Below are 16256 nucleotides of genomic sequence, written 5' to 3'. Positions count from 1 at the left end.
TGCACAGACTGCTTGTCTGCCGTCTCCCGGCGTCCCATGTGAGACTGGATCTGGTGGACCTGTTTGTGCGTTTGCTGGTACAGCGATTCCATGTTGCCGGCCCAGCCGGGTCTGGTTCCGGCTTCCTCCCAACCTGATTCTGTTTCTTGAGTGTGTCCCTTAGGGGTGCGAGGAGTTGAAATCTGCAGTTTGTTGGGTTAAGCTGCAAAAGCGCAGGTGGTTCCTTTTGTGCCACTGGCACAGCTTGGGCGGTGATGTAAATTGAGTAGGGCGGGGTCTCAGGGAATCACCAGGGCGGAGCAAACAGCAATGGCGTCTTAACGACTCCTTGCCTCTCTGTGACTCCGCATCTCTGCGTCCCTGAGGGCCAGTGAGCAGCTCCGCGAGAAAGCCGCCCTCGCTTTCTGACCCGCTGCAAGGCCATCCCGCCTCTCCCCGTAGGGGTCTGGGACCTCAGAATCCCGCCCCAAACAGCTCAGTGGATTCGAGAGTTTGTAACCCCTTTTGATTGAAAAAAACCGCACATCCAGTTGCAGCCCGCCTGGTGCACGACTCCATACCTCTGTTCTTGGCGCCTCTGCATATCCTACTCAGTCTCAGTGCTCTTCTTTCTTCCCTTCCAGTTGTAGAACTTCCACTGGGCCAGCTTTCCCATGGTTCTGAATGATAGCTGTTTTGTCTTATAGTTGGTATTTTCAATGTTGTTGTGGGAGGCAGCACACACAGGTCTGTACCTTACGCCGCCATCTTGGTTCCCTAATGTTGTATGATTTTAAATTTGTCTCAATAGGTATTCTTGCAGTCTTCCTCTTGTGAGTATCCTGACTTAGTAGGCTACCATTTAGTCAGTTTTGGACTTCCATTTTGTCTCTCATAATTATTTTCAGAAATAAATAGAGCCAAAAGTTGTTCCAGGTGCCATTTGTAAATCTTAGGATAATTGATAAATATCCATTTCACTAGCAAATAGTGCATTTTGTTCAATAATAGATACGGATTAGGTTGTTGAGAAAAATCTAACCCTTTTGCTTTGGAGCTAACTCATTAATAAGCTGATATTGAGGCTGTCAATAACATTGGAAAAGCAACATGCCTCAGTAGTATTTTTTTTCCTGTAGAAAAAATATATTGCAGTGAAATTTTAAATTTTCCCCTATCCAGTGAGCGAGATACTATCAACTTCACCCAAGCAGAATGGTCCAGTACTTTGAGCAGCTTATTTATTTTTCATTTACCTTTTTAAAAAAAATTATCTTATTTTTTAAAGCAATGCTTACTATTTTGTTTGTTTGTTTATTTATTTTTAATCCTCACCTGAGGATATGTTTAGTGAGAGGAAGGGGGGGGGGAGGGAGAGAGAGAGAGAGAGAGAGAGAGAGAGAGAGAGAGAGAGAGATCTATTGGTTGCCTCCCATACACGCCCTAACTAGTATCAAACCTGAAACCCTTCAGTATATAGGCAGTGTTCCAGTCACTGCTATGCATGTGCTATGAGACCAGGCAGGGCTTCATTCCTTTCTTTCTTTATTTTTTTGTTAATCCTCACCTGAGGATAACTTTTCTATTGATTTTTAGAGGGAGTGGGAGTGGGGGGCGGGGGGAGAGCGGAATATTGATGTGGGAGAGATGCCCTTGACTGGGAATTGAACTCACAACCCTTCAGTGCTCAGGCTGATGCTCTAACCACTTACCCATGCCAGCCCGGGCTTCATTTACTTCTTGACCTACTAACCTATCCCATTTTTCTTACCTAACTAATCAAACTTCTATGCAGTTCCCCTGCTTTCTCCCATATCTCTGCCTCTCTATCTATCAAGGCTCCTTTCTCTAGCCAACCACACCTCTTCCCTCAATATTTATAGCCAGACTTTTTACAAAAAAAACACTGGTGCTAAGGCCTCTCTGAAGGCAACATAAGTCACTGCCAGAGCAGGTGAAAGCAGCCTGTTCTTTTAGAGCTGACAAGAAGGGTGAAGCTCTCCATCATGATGGGTGAGCGAGCAGAGAGGGCCGAGTAACGCCACATCTCAGTGGTTAGTACCTGCAGGCTCAGAGCTGACAGTGCACTGTAATAAGATTCATCTCTGTTCACTTAACTGATGTGGGCTTTATGGTAAATGTTCGCTTGCTTAATTACTTTGGCAGACTCACTAATTGCCTTTCCTGAGGAGTTCCAAAAGGTACCCTTGGGATAGAGCATAAACCTCTTTCCATGTCTTTTAATTTCATTCTTTACTTGGAGTACTTAAAAACTGGTATGTGATCCATTTGTCTGCCATCCCCCCTCGGCTGTGCATGAACATTAGGACCACTCCTGTCCAGTGTGTGTCCATATGCCCGCACTAGACCGCTCAGAAATATTGACAGCCTCTTCCCTCCTTTGTCCGTATGGGATCCCATTCCTCCCTTGCTACCACTGAGGTATATGCACAGCTCTTCTGATTAGTTTGGGATTCATGTACCTTTTTTCTCTAACTAGTATGGGATCCATAGACAATTTCCCTCTCTCTCTAGTCCAGCATATGATCTACTAAAATAATTTCCCTCTTTTTAAATTTTTGTGTTAATCTTCACCCAAGGATTTATTTTATTTTTATTTTTTAGATTTATTTTATGCTGAATTTACTCCTGGGCCATAAGTTTTTGTTTCTTCAGTTTCTTCTGGGATATCTTTTTCTTCTGTGCAACCTCCTCTTCTGGTTTAGGAACAATCTGCTCCTTTTCAGTGAGGATCATCTCAATGTGGCAGGGAGAGCTCATGTATGGGTTAATCCTCCCATGGGCTTTGTAGATTCTACACTGCATCTTGGGAGCTTTGTTCACCTGAATGTGCTCAATGACCAGAGAGTCTACATCTAAACCCTGAAGTTCAGCATTGCTCTCGGCATTTTTAAGCATGTGCAGCAAAAACGCAGCACTCCTTTTGGGCCTCCGACCCTGTGTCCAGCCCCACTGTTTCGCCTGGGCACACCTACCAATTCCACCATTGTAACAACGGAATGACACACACTGCTTCTTTAAAATGACATCCTTCAGATATTTGGTGTCTTTTAGAATATGCATGCCCTTGATGGTCCAGGCAGTTTCACAAGTGTTCTTCAAGTGAACACAAAGTTTGAGCCTCTTATATGCATGATACCGTGGGGTTTTCTGGGTCTAGTGAGTAGGGAATCATTTTCAGAGGTCATCTATGGCCACTTTGGGGAATTGGAAGAGGGGTGTATGTGTGTGTGTTTGTGTGTGTGTGTGTGTGTGTTTCAGAGAGAGTGGAAGGGTGGGAGAGAGAGAGAGAGAGAGAGACATACATCGATATGAGAGAAAAACATTGATGTGAGAGAGACTCATTGATTGGTTGCCTCCTGAACAAGCCCTGACCAGGACCAGGGATTGTGAACTGGTAACCCAGGTACATGCCTTAACTGGGAATCGAGCCCATGACCCTTTGATGCATGGGCTGGCGCTCTAACCATGGAGCAACACCAACCAGGGCTTTCCCTCTGTTTTTGAAATGACCAAAAAAAGAAGTCTAAGTAAGCCAACTGCTAATTTTTTTTTTTTTGCCCTCTTGCTCAAAGTTAAATGTTTTATAATAAATTGATTAATTGGGCTCATGGGAATGAGATGTAGTTAATATATTTCAGGTTCTTGGCTCATGCCAGTTTTTACAAAGTTTTTGAGTCACATTCAGGGGATTGCAGTGATCACCATTAATTAAAATTAGATTACTTCTTGGGGTTTTGAGCTGCTTTCTACTGCCTGAGAAGTCCTCCCACGTATGTATTAGGATTTTCTTGTGTCCTGAAGTGGGACAGAAAATCTAATAGACATTTTCACATGGCACATTTTATTCCTTTATATTCATTAGATATATCTGAGAGTTTAGAGGGGCCTTGCTTCTGGAGATAGGAAATCCAGGGCCAATCTAATTGCAAAAGCTATCAAAGGTTTGTATTCTATACTCCCTGGAACTGTACCACCAACTCCTGCTTTGCCACTAGAGACAAATTAAGGGAAGCTGAAGCACAGAATAATGGGATCTGAGCAGGGATAGGCTAATCTTTCTTAGAGAGAGAGAGAGAGAGAGAGAGAGAGAGAGAGAGAGAGAGAGAGAGAGAGAGAGAGAGAGATTGGTTCGTTTTCTACCCATTCATGTACTCAGGGTTGATTTTTGTATGTGCCCTGACCAGGGACCAAACCTGCAACCTTGGTGTATTATGGCGACAGTCTAACCAACTGGGTTACCCAGCCAGGTCCAGGGATGGGTTAATCTTGTCTAGGGGTAAATTTTACCCCTAGGAAAATTTTGGATCCTCTCTTTATTTATCGAGACATACTTTTAATAAAAAGTAGACATTTCTAAGGGGAACTAATTAAGTAATATCTTCAATGGAAATGTAGATGGTCCATTTGACTTGTGGTCCCTTCAACTCCTGTGGTTCATTTTACATTCATTCTGATTATGTAAACAATGAAAAAATGTCAGGTTGGTATCTAAAGCAGGAAGGAATTTCATTATTTTCTTATGGCAGTGCTAGAGGAAATAATTTAGCCAAAGTGTAAAGCCAATGGCCTCTTACTTGGCTTAAATCTATGGTTTGGGGCCACTGTAACTAGAAATTAGCTCATTTTTCAAGCAAAGTAGCTATAACCAATTGCCCAATTTCCAGCAGGTGATGAGGTGGAAACCTGCATTGGACAAAGTCATGAATCAAAGTAGAAAGCTCCAACTGCCAAAATGTATAATCATGCACACAGCTCCAGAAAATGAAGCAACTGCCCCTCAGGCTGTGTGCATGTACATTTCACATACATTAACTCTTTCCTGTTTTGCTTCACTTAATGAATTTTAAGCCTTCATTTGTCTAATGCAGTGCCTGGATGAAAATGTCACCCAATAGGTAAATAACTTACCTGGTGTGACATATGTATTTCTCACCTAGAAATCAAGAGGAATGCTGATTCATATCATTCATTCTCCAGGTTAAAATATGAGGGTTACTATGTTGCAGTCAATGATATACATTCTCTGTTCTCCCTTCGACCAATAAGTTTTGTACACAAATAAATCAAGTTCTCTTTAGTAATTGGGCCAATTTACATAGTTGGATCATTGGGTAAAGCAAGCAACTAGATATACTGGCCAGTAGCTCATTCTTCCTGATAGTTGTCAAAATGGCTTCTATAGTAAGGTTCTATTTTTGTGTCTCTGGTCCTAAAAAGAATGGCCACAGGAACTGCCATATAAGGAAGGGGTTACTTAGCATGAAAGGGTTAAGACTTGGTACATAGGGAATAGTTAGAGGAATAACCTTAACAGGTCAGTCACTGAAGTTTTGAGTAGATAGTTTCAAAGTGAAAAGGTTAGAAGGTAATTCTTATTTGAGGTTTTATTTTGTTTAATGTTAATTAGCAGAATCTCTGAGGCTTGTAATGCACTGCTGTTAACGGGCGTCAAGGGAAATTGCTTTTTTTGTTATTGTTGTTGAATTGGATGGGCTGAAGATTCATTGACTCCATGAAGAAGAAAGCTTATTACTGCATGAAATGGGAGTAGATGAGGCAGTTCTGAAGATGAAAAGAAATGTTGGTTTGAAATTAAGTAACTCAACCTCAGATAAACCATTTTAAACACTGTTACATACCAGTTAATCATACCTTCACTCCTTCTCCAAAGGCAGTCTTTTAGCTGTATGTTTGAAGGTTTCCCAGGTAGAAGCAATTATGAATATGATGGTTTTCTTGTCTTTAGCTCCAGATATCTGAGAACATACTCTAATATATCACACTGGGCTGCTCTTTTGGGTCTAGGAAAAGGGAAGAAAGGGAAGCTGCGTGGGGGTTGGAGGGAAGTTCCCTTTAGCTCATGATAGATGGTATAAATATAGGAAAACAGAGGAAAAGCTTTAGAAAGGAAATCCAACTAGACCTGTGGTCGGCAAACTGCGGCTCGCAAGCCCAAAGCAGCTCTTTGGCCCCTTGAGTGTGGCTCTTCCACAAAATACCATGTGCGGGCGCGCACGTACAGTGCGATTAAAACTTTGTGGCCCATGCACAGAAGTCAGTATTTTGTGGAAGAGCCACACTCAAGGGGCCAAAGAGCCGTGTGTGGCTCGCGAGCTGCCGTTTGCCAAGCCGCAGTTTGCCGACCATTGAACTAGACGAAGAAACTGGTAGTCAGAGAGATTCTTCTCTTGCCTGTGGTGACACAGCCTAGAAGTGGACTAAGCACGATTTTGCCTCTAAACTAAAGCCTTGCTATATATATATATACCATGTTCAGGGAAGCAATGGTATTTTAACTGGGTCTTCAAGGGAAAATAAGACTTAGTCTTTTTAGTGATGGGGGGAAAAAAGCATTTCATGTGAAGAAGACCATGTAAACAAAAGCATGACATCCAGTTGTACATGTTTAGCAAGTATTTAAAAATACAGGATTATAGCTCTTAGGAGTTTGAGGCTTGAGATCCAGATTTATTTTTATCAGAATTTAGGTATTTATTCATAATCTCTTTAATGTAAATCTGGTAGCCTTATAGGAATAATTTTAGGGTGAAACATTGAAGAATCTTCCCAGTATGTACCAAGTTAAGTATACTAATTATGTTTCCTCCCTTGGAATAAGAGCTATAAAAACTTTTCCTGTAAACAACCTTTGCCTGTTTTTCTCCTTTTTTAAAAAGTAATATTTTTTAAAATTTTTCACCTGTGGGGGGGATGAGGACATATTTGTAATACCTTAACTAATAATAATAATAAAAATAAATAAATAAATAAAATAAAAATAAAATTTTCACCTGAAGATATGTTTATTCATTTTAGAGAGAAGGGGGGGGGGGGATGGGGGAGAGAGAGAAACATGGATCAGTTGCCTTCTATATGTACCCTGACCAGGAATTGAACCTGCAACCTTTTGGTTCCAGGATGATGCTCCAACTAATTGAGCCACTTTGCCAGGTCTCTTTTTGCCCTTTCTTTCTGAAGGATTTACATAGCTTCCAGAGACAGCCTGCTTCCTTCAGCTATCTCAGTCAGGAAACAATCACCATGTTCTGGGCTCCTGGATGAAACATTATTTAATGTTTCATGAAAGACCCTTAGATGTTCCCCCTGTCTGTAGGAGATAGCTGGTATTGTGAGAAATTGCATCTTTGGAGGATTTGTTTTAGATTTACATTGGATATGAGGAAGAGTCCACATTTTCTCTTAAGCTACATTGCCTACATTATTAAGGTAACATTTCCACACATTTTTGGGGTAAGTTGGGCATTAACTAGTGTCTCAGCCATCATCCATCCAGCACTAGGGAAAAGAAAGCTGCTTTGCAGAGCCATGAGTCAGAGAGAATAAGTTAAAAATGGACCAAGAAATCCCCAGCTCAGCCTTGCTGTTCCATCTGTCCACTTCATTTTGCTTCAGTTTGTATAAGTGACCCCTGTCTTCAGCACTCAGAAATTGACAGTTGCTTGGAGGGTGGCCCAGATTCTTGCCCTTAAAGGTGCTTTGGGTGCAGAGTCATCCCTCATGGAGGCTGGCTTTTGAAAAATGGAACTAAGTCAATACCCTTGACTGTGCTATTGTCTGTTTCTTTTCTCTTTCCCCTTTGGGACTGTCTAATTCAGCTGCACTAGGTCACATACCAGAGTGTAACACACTCCCCCACTGCTCTCCCAAATAAACAGAAATTTAGGCTTACTTTCAGAAGCTACTAGATTAATAGGAAATGCCAGAAAGCTTTTCTCTGGCCTCCTGGTATGATTGAAGATGAGAAACCTTTATTGTCTTTAGTGACAACTTTTGTTTCTTCTTTGGAGGACAGCTGTTCCTGTCTGAGCCACTTTTTCTCCCAGGATAGGGATAAAACATTTTTACTGCTATTTTCATACTTTTGGAGAATAACTGGTGATCATGGAGCTCCTTGTTAGTGGTGAGACTGGACAGAAACCTTCTCAGACTTTCATTCATTCAGTTTTAAAAATCGAATCTGCCAGTATGCCAGGCATTTTGCTAAAGGCCTGGGAATATATTGGTGAGCAAAATAAATTTGGTTCTTGCTAACATGGAGCACTTAGTTCCATTTTGAGAAAAGCTGGAAGTTTGGTTAAAAATTATATTCCCTTTGTCCACCAAGTTCTACCTCCAGATTCCTTTCCCTTTCCTTGGGCCTTATTTCTTTTTCCTTTTCTTAATTTTTATTTAAAACCTTTATTGTTTAAAGTATTACACAAGTCTCCTTCCCCCCCCCCCCCATTGACCTCTCCCCACCTGCCCCCACCCCCCAGCACATGCCCTCCCTCCTCCCCTCCAACCTCCACCCCCCTCCCGCCCTGTCTGTGTCCATTGGTTATGCTCATATGCATGCATACAAGTCCTTTGGTTGATCTCTTACCCCCCGCCCCCCTCCTCCTCCACCTTCCCTCATAGGTTGGACAGTCGGACCTTATTTCTTTAAACCCTCTTCATAGTCCTGGATGGATGGGATGACTCTGAGTAATGTGGGCAGCTTCAGCCATTTCCTAAAAAAAAAAAAAAAAAAAAAAAAGGTGGTAAGAGTGTTAAAAATAACCTTCCTTCTCCTGCACCAGTCTACACCTAATTTTTTTATTCCAATGAGTTCTTTTTTCAACAGCCAAAAGTTGATATCATTTGCCAAATGCAAACCTTTTAATCTAAAGATATCACACATATTACCAGGAATTGACCTTTTCTTATCTCCAGGCAGGGTTGATCCTCCCTAAACATGTGGTTTCCACTGCCAGTCTCACCCACATTACTGCTCCTTTCATGGTACACACAGAGGCTTCTGCAGAAGTTCCTTAAACTCTATCTGCTGTAATTTATAAAATAGTCACTAGCCCAATGAGTTTCTTTTCCTCCTGCCACTAGCATTGCTAGCAGATGCAGGCTCTAGGAAAATCATCTTGGTAAGTGAAACACTCCGGGATCTGTAAATTCTAGCCGAATTGGTTGCTGGAGAAAGCAGCTTTCTCAAGAACTGCTGGAGGCAGAGGACTTAGTCTTTTTTTTTTAAAACAACTTTATTCATATATGTTATAATTCACCCATTTAACATGTACAACTTATTGTATAACCATCGCCACAATCTAATTTTAGAATATTTTATCTCCCCCCCCCCCCAAATTACTCTATACCCATTAGCAGTCAATCTTTATTACTCCTCTAATCCTCCCTTTAGCCTCAGGCAACCACTAATATGCTTTCTCTATATATAATAATTTACCTATTCTGGACCTTTTCTATAAATGGAATCATACAATATGTGGCCTTTTGTGTCTGGCCTCTTTCATTTAATATTGTCAAGGTCCATCCATGTTGTAGCATTTATCAGTACTTCATTCCTTTTTATGGCTGAATAATCTATTGTAGCCATACCACATTTTGTTTATCCTTTCTTCAGTTTACCCATTCTTCAGTTATCCATTCATGGACATTTGGATTATTTCTACTTTTTGGCTATTACAAATTATGCTACTATGAACATTTGTGTACAGGTTTTTGTGTAGACATAATGTTTTTAAAAAATTGATTTGAGCGAGAGAGAGAAACATCGATTTGTTGTTTGACTTTTTTATACATTCATTAGTTGATTTTTTTATGTGCCCTGACCAGGAATCGAGCCCACAACCTTGGTATATCTGGACAGTGCTCTAACCAACTGACCTATCCGGCCATGGCTCTCTGTAGCCTTAATGTTTTCATTATTTTGGGTATATACCTAAGATTAGAATTTCTGAGTCATATGGTAACTCTATTTATTAACATTTGAGGAACTGCCAAATCATTTTCCAAAGTAGCTGTACCATTTTACAGTCCCACCAGCAATGTATGAGAGTTCTCCATGTCCTTACCAACACTTGTTACTGTCTTTTATATTATTGCCATCCTAGCAGGTGTGAAGTGGTATCTCATTGGGGTTCTTTATCAGCTATATGATGCCCAAATATTGTTTCCCATTCTCTGGGTTTTCTTTTCACTTCCTTGATGATACCATTTGCAGCACAAACATTTTTTAACTTGACCTACTTTTTGTCACTTGTGCTTTTGGTATCCTATCCAAGAAATCATTGCCTAACCCAGGTTTGTAAAAATTTATTCTCATGTGTTCTAAGAATTTTATAGTTTTTAGATCTTACATTTAGATCTGTGATCCACATTGAGTTAATTTTGTATATGGTGTGAGGTAGGGATCTAACTTTATTTTTTTGCATATAGATATCCAATATCCCAGCACCATTTCTTGAAGAAAAAATAACTATTGTTTTCCTATTAGATTGTCTTGTCACCTTTATCAAAGGGAAGCCTTAATCTTTCCATATGGGTCTGTTTAATGATTTATTCCCTACCCAAATTTCCTCTTCTTTCTACCCCTTAGCCCACACAATCTTCAGAAGAGATGGTAGTAAATCCTTTTGGAAATAATATCAGTGGGAAGGAAAGCCTTAAAAAAAAAAAAAAAGACGCTTCTTTCATCCATAAATCTGGTGCTTCATCTTTCTTCCGCTGAGAGCTAGTCAGGCTTAAGTCCCAGTCTAGGGACATTGCCAGGTGGGGGCAGTGTGGAATCACAACCCAGATGAGCCCTGGTAGCCTCCAAACTTCCTAGAGAAGGAGAAGCTTAGTATTTCAGTCAAGGCCTGTGTCATTCAGTTGGGCTGACTTAGCCTGGTTTCAGTGTTTGTCATCTCTTTGCTATCTCAGAACATATTTCTATTTCAACAGTATGAAGCTCCTAATCCCGCTCTCAAATTCCTTCCTAAAGAGGCTGGCAGGAAAAACAGTCAGTGTCAGGTTATTTTTCTTATCTCCTAAGCCTAGTGCCCTGCACCTGGCATCTCCAGTAGATCAGATTAGTACTCAGATTTTTCAAGTAACAGCCCTAAAAAAACAGCAAGAAAAGTAGAGCAGAGACATATACTCAAGTGCCCTTCGTGGGTATTGAGTTAGAAATTACTAACTGGATTTAGGCTGTTCCACATCTCTCAGGTTCCTAAACAGTCCCTCAGTTTGTCTGGTGGGAGACCTTAATCACCTGCTGAGATTTGAAGCTCTGGAATGAGAATGTCACAGGGCAGGTTGGAGGTTGATTTTATCTTCATTCCAAATATAAATTCCCAGAGTGGCAAATTTGTCATATCCTCCACCAAACAATATGAGCATTCATGCCCTGCAGCATAAAGCATAGGACTCTGACCCATTTCTGTCTTATTTAATTTATTCATTCATTGAATATTTACTGAGCACCAGCTGTGTGCCAGGCATTGTGCTAGGTGTTTGATGTTGCTTTATTATATAAATGTTGTAAGAATCCTCTAAGATTTAGTCACTCTTTCAACAAACATTTATTGTACGCCTACAATGTACTATTCCTAGGTACTGTGCTAAGTGCTAAGATAGGTATTATTATTCCCACATTTTTCCCTCTAATGAGAGATATAGCTTCCCTAAAATCATTCAGAATCATAAGTGGTCAAAGTAGGATTCCAGACCATGTTTTTGTAAAATCTCTGGTTTATATTTTTTTAACCTGTATTAGATTCAATGGTTCTGTAATTCTTTACAATCAATAAGTTATATGAAAACATTGATTTCTATTACGCTGTCATACACACAAATATTTGTTTGTTTTGTTTTGTTCTCATCCGAGGATATTTTTTCCATTGATTTTCTTTTTAAAAAAATATATTTTTACTGATTTCAGAGAGGAAGGGAGAGGGAGAGAGAGAAAGAAATATCAATGATAAGAATCATTGATCGACTGCCTCCTGCACGCCCCCTACTGGGAATCAAGCCCACAACGTGGGCATGTGCCCTTAACCGGAATCGAACCCGGGACTCTTTGGTCTATCCGGTGAGCCAAACCGGCTAGGGCTCCATTGATTTTCTTTAGAGAGAATGGAAGGAAGGGTGGGGGAGAGAAAGAGAAAAAAACCACGGCTGTGAGAAAGACACATCAATTGGTTGCTTCGAGCATGCATCCCAACTAGGTGAGGATTAAACCTGTAACCCAGGTATGTGTGCTTGACCGGGAACTGAACCCGTGACCCTTCAGTGCACATGCCTGCACTCTAACCACTGAGCAACTCTGGCCAGGGCCACATACACATTTTAATAAACTTTATTTTGGAATAATTTTAAGAATTATAGAAGAAATGCCCCTCAACGTAGTTTCCCCATCTTACATTACCACGGTATATTTACTAGTAACACTAAGAAACTGGCATTGATACATTACTATTAATTAAACTTCATATTTTATTTGGATTTCACAGTTTATTCATTAATGTCTTCCTCCTGCTCCAGGAGACATTTTAGGGTATTACATTGCATTTATCTGTAATGTCTCCCAAATGTCCTCTGGTCTTTGACAATTTCTCTATTCTTGATGACCTTGACAGTCTGCTCCAGTCTGTTTGTCTCATGTTTTTCTCGTGATTAGACTGAAGGTCTGAGTTCTAAAAAGTACACAAAAGAAGTGAAGTTCCCTTCTCATTAGATCATACCAGGGATTACTTGACAACTACATGATATTACTGGTGATGTTCACCTTCATCTCTTGGTTAAGGTGGTGGTCTCCAGAATATTTTACTGTAAAGTTACTATTTTTCCCTTTTGCTACTCTATTCTTTGGAAATAAGTCACTAAGTCTAGCCTACCCTCAGTGGAAATGGGAGCTAAACTCCACCTCCTAAAGAGGAGAGTATCTACACATTTTATTCTAAATTGTTCTGTTAGAAATATTTGTCTCTTCTCCCAACTTATTTAATCATTTTTATATGAATATGGACTCATGCTAAACTCTTATCTAAAACCTGTGATTTTTCTGCTATACCAGACAAGAAATAAGGACCTATACCAAGGCATTGGTTTCAGAGAAACTTATTTATTTCAGATTTCAGAAATTTTTAAGAGGTAGATTTGATAAGACTTGGTGACCTTGAATGTGAGGAAGTAAAGGAGAGGGAGTATTTGAAAGTGACACTCAGATTTTGGTTTCAATAGCTGGAAATAAAATTTTGATTTGAAATATTAACTAACAAGTATGAAGATTGATTCTAGGCTTTGATAAAGCTCAGCTTCTTCAGAGGCTGCATTTAGCGTACATGTAGGTCCAGAGTGCCCTGTTCTCCCCTTGGAGCTCTTCAGAGCAGAGCCAAGTACTTTTCATCCTGACTGAAAAACACCAGGGCCCCCTAGTGGACAGCCCACTGGGTCCTGTTTCTTGCCTGAAGGATGCTTGGTTTTGTTTTTTGTTTGGTTGTGAGGTTTTCTCTAGTTCATTTGCAAAGCAGAGATGCTTAATTCTATTGTCTCTAATAAATTATTTTTTTAAAAAATATATTTTATTGATTTTCTACAGAGAGGAAGGGAGAGGGATAGAGAGTCAGAAACATCGATGAGAGAGAAACATCGATCAGCTGCCTCCTGCACGCCCCCGACTGGGGGATGCGCCCACAACCAAGGTACATGCCCTTGACCGGAATCGAACCTGGGACCCTCAGTCCACAGGCCAATGCTCCATCCACTGAGCCAAACCGGTTCTGGCTCTAATAAATTATTAAACCCTTCCCCCTTCAGAGTTATCAGTTCACCCTCATATGATCTCATGTTCAGTAAGGAGACAATTACCCTCTGACAATCATTCCCATGCTTTTGCACTCTAAACCAGAGAGTACGCAATACTTGTTTTTAACTCATTTCTTCTTCTTTCCATCTGGTACTATATTAATGTTAATTCTTTGTTTCAGAGCCATCATCAACCACTTTAACCCCAAAATTGAATCCTATGCTGCTGTGAATCATATATCCCAACTGTCTGAGGAGCAGGTAAGCTACTACTCTCCCCAGAGTGACCCTCCTTGGGGGCTAGGATCAAGTAGTTGCCCTCTCTCTAATGGCAGAGGGATTCTGTGACTGAGCTTCTAGTGGGAGTGGCAAGAGCTAGACTATTAAGAGGAATTAGTAAGTGATTTGTTGATAGTACTTTAAATAGTAATGGCTTCAGCTTTTGTGCCATATGAGAGGTTTGTTAAATTATATATAAGATCTGTAGGTGAAATTTTGGAGAATTCTTATTTTAGAGTGGGTGATAAGGCATTTCTTTTTATTTTAGGCAGAGAGTCATTTTGATTTTTGAAAATAAGAAATGAAAACTTAGAAATGGATGAAACTGCCAATTAGAAAAACCCTGAGTTCAGCTTAATTTGATGCTGTTTGGCTTGTTAAAATGTGAGCCTTCATTGGGACAGATTTTCTTTAGTAATTGAGTTCTATATGGCTTGAACAATTATTTCTGAGTAGATTTTTCTATGGTATGGACTGATTGGAGATTCAGATAGCATTGTGTGCTTGTTTTCCTAGAGTCTGGCCTGATTTCCCCATCTCCCAAAGTTCCGGCCCTCGGCTCTGCATTATATAAAAGTAGAGATGGAACTTTAGCGCATGGTGGGGCTTGAACTTGGTTTCAGAATGAGACTCTTGAGTCCTTTCTTTTTTAAAAAAATACATTTTTGTTGATTTCAGAGGGGAAGGGAGAGGGAATGAGAGACAGAAACATCAATGATGAGAGAGAATAATTGATTAGATGCCACTCGCAAGCCCCACACTGGGGATGGAACCCACAACCCGGGCATATGCCCTGGCCAGAATTGAACTGTGATCTCCTGCTTTATATGTTGACACTCAACCACTGAGCCATACCGTCCAGGCGAGTCCTATTTTTAAAAGCACAAAATGAAACATCCTATTCACACAATCTTCCTTCCTTCTCACTTTATTCTTAAGTTGGAGGGCCAGGGTATGCATGAGGTGAGAGTCCAGGTACCAGTATATAGGCTCTAAGCCAATTTTTAAAAGCCCACATATGCTCTGCTCTGCTTTGTTTTTTGCCAGTGCACCAGTGTAACCCTTCTTTGAACCTCTTGCTAGCTGGACTAGCCAGCTACAGTATGACCATGTGTTCCAGCGTTCCTAAAGCTATTCAGCTATTCCAGTGAGGCACCCAGCAAGCCTTTTTCCCAACAGACAAGCTTCTCAGTATTCCAACCAGTGGCTCTTTTCCTCAGCCAGATGGATAAGACTCTATTAGTATATCAGTTGTTCCCTGTGACATATTTGTTCTCTTTCATGAGGCCACCAGTGAGAATCCATCCTGTTATTTAAACTGCCTTTATAAATGGCTTCATTTTCTTTTTTTCCTATTCTGCCTGTGGGGCATTCCTGAATCCTGTTCTTTGATACCACTGCTGTCTGTAAGGTACTTCAAGATGCTACCTTTTTCCTGATGGACCAATTCAGATTGGTTTTACTACATACCATTTTTATACAAAAGAATACATCTTGAATTTTGTTCAGTGAGAGAAAGGGTGACTTTCCTACCACAGTGAGCTCTGGTTAGTCTAAAAGCTTTTTTTTTTTTTTTTTAAAGGAAGATTTTTTTCTCCGTCAGCCATGTGCAGTGTTCATCCCCCAGTAGCTTGGGAAGGTCAGGCTGAAATCTTTCTACAGCAGTAACAGCCACAGACCAATAATAAAAATCCATTCTGGTGCATGAGGCAATCTGGAAAAGGATGATTAGTAAGCACATGTCCTCACCCTCCTCCAACTTCTTTCAAAGTTAAATGAAGTGATGAAAGTGCCTCTCAAAAAGAGTCTACAACCAAAGATGAGGCAATTTCTATGGAGGAGAGTAGATAGTTCTGTTTGAGAATGGGGAAGGAATAACAGCTCTCAAAGGTTTATTTAGTCAATAAATAATTACAGGCCTGCTGTATACAATGTATGGCGCTGGGTATTGGGGATCAGTGCTGAGTGATTTAAGTGTTCTTATTCTCATGGAGTTTTTGTACACTCATTACCTCTTTACCAATCCTTTTCACTTGGGAAATGGGGGAAGGGTGATACTATTCTGGGACCCTTTGCAAAACTGCTCTCAAAATAGTTGTTGCTTCTCTTCCCTAACTGACTTTGAAGGGCACTACATGACAGGTTAGGGTACACTTGATTTTATTCTCAGCACTATCAGATTCAAAGTATTTGACTGCCTTGTTAATCTCCAACATGTGTTGGAGCACTTCTCTCTCTTCACTTAGGAACATTAAAGCTAAGTGTTAAGTGTATTCACAGCTTCCCAAAAAGCTGGCTTTGAGATGCAGTAGGGACCTGCAGTTGTTAGCAGCAAACTAAGTAGAAAGAAAAAATCAAGAACTTAATCCCCAAATAGATTCTAAAGGACTCCTAAA

General features: G+C 40.5%; 1 protein-coding gene and 1 pseudogene across 2 annotated transcripts in view; one reads left to right on the top strand and one right to left on the bottom strand.

Moving 5' to 3' along the window:
* The window catches only part of ARMH3 (armadillo like helical domain containing 3), a 175387-nt gene that overhangs the window by 131973 nt on the left and 27158 nt on the right, over positions 1 to 16256 (top strand). For both annotated transcript variants that reach the window (XM_059661188.1, XM_059661189.1), the window contains exon 24: positions 13764 to 13842. In XM_059661188.1, the coding sequence (XP_059517171.1) occupies positions 13764 to 13842 (79 nt within the window). The remainder of the gene's footprint in view (positions 1 to 13763; positions 13843 to 16256) is intronic.
* Positions 2583 to 3175, bottom strand: LOC132214562 (large ribosomal subunit protein uL22-like; annotated as a pseudogene).

This window comes from Myotis daubentonii, chromosome 13 (genome assembly GCF_963259705.1).
Source record: "Myotis daubentonii chromosome 13, mMyoDau2.1, whole genome shotgun sequence".
NCBI lineage: Eukaryota > Metazoa > Chordata > Mammalia > Chiroptera > Vespertilionidae > Myotis > Myotis daubentonii.
Note: the sequence above shows the minus strand (reverse complement) of the source record. Positions and strands in the feature narration are given on the sequence as shown.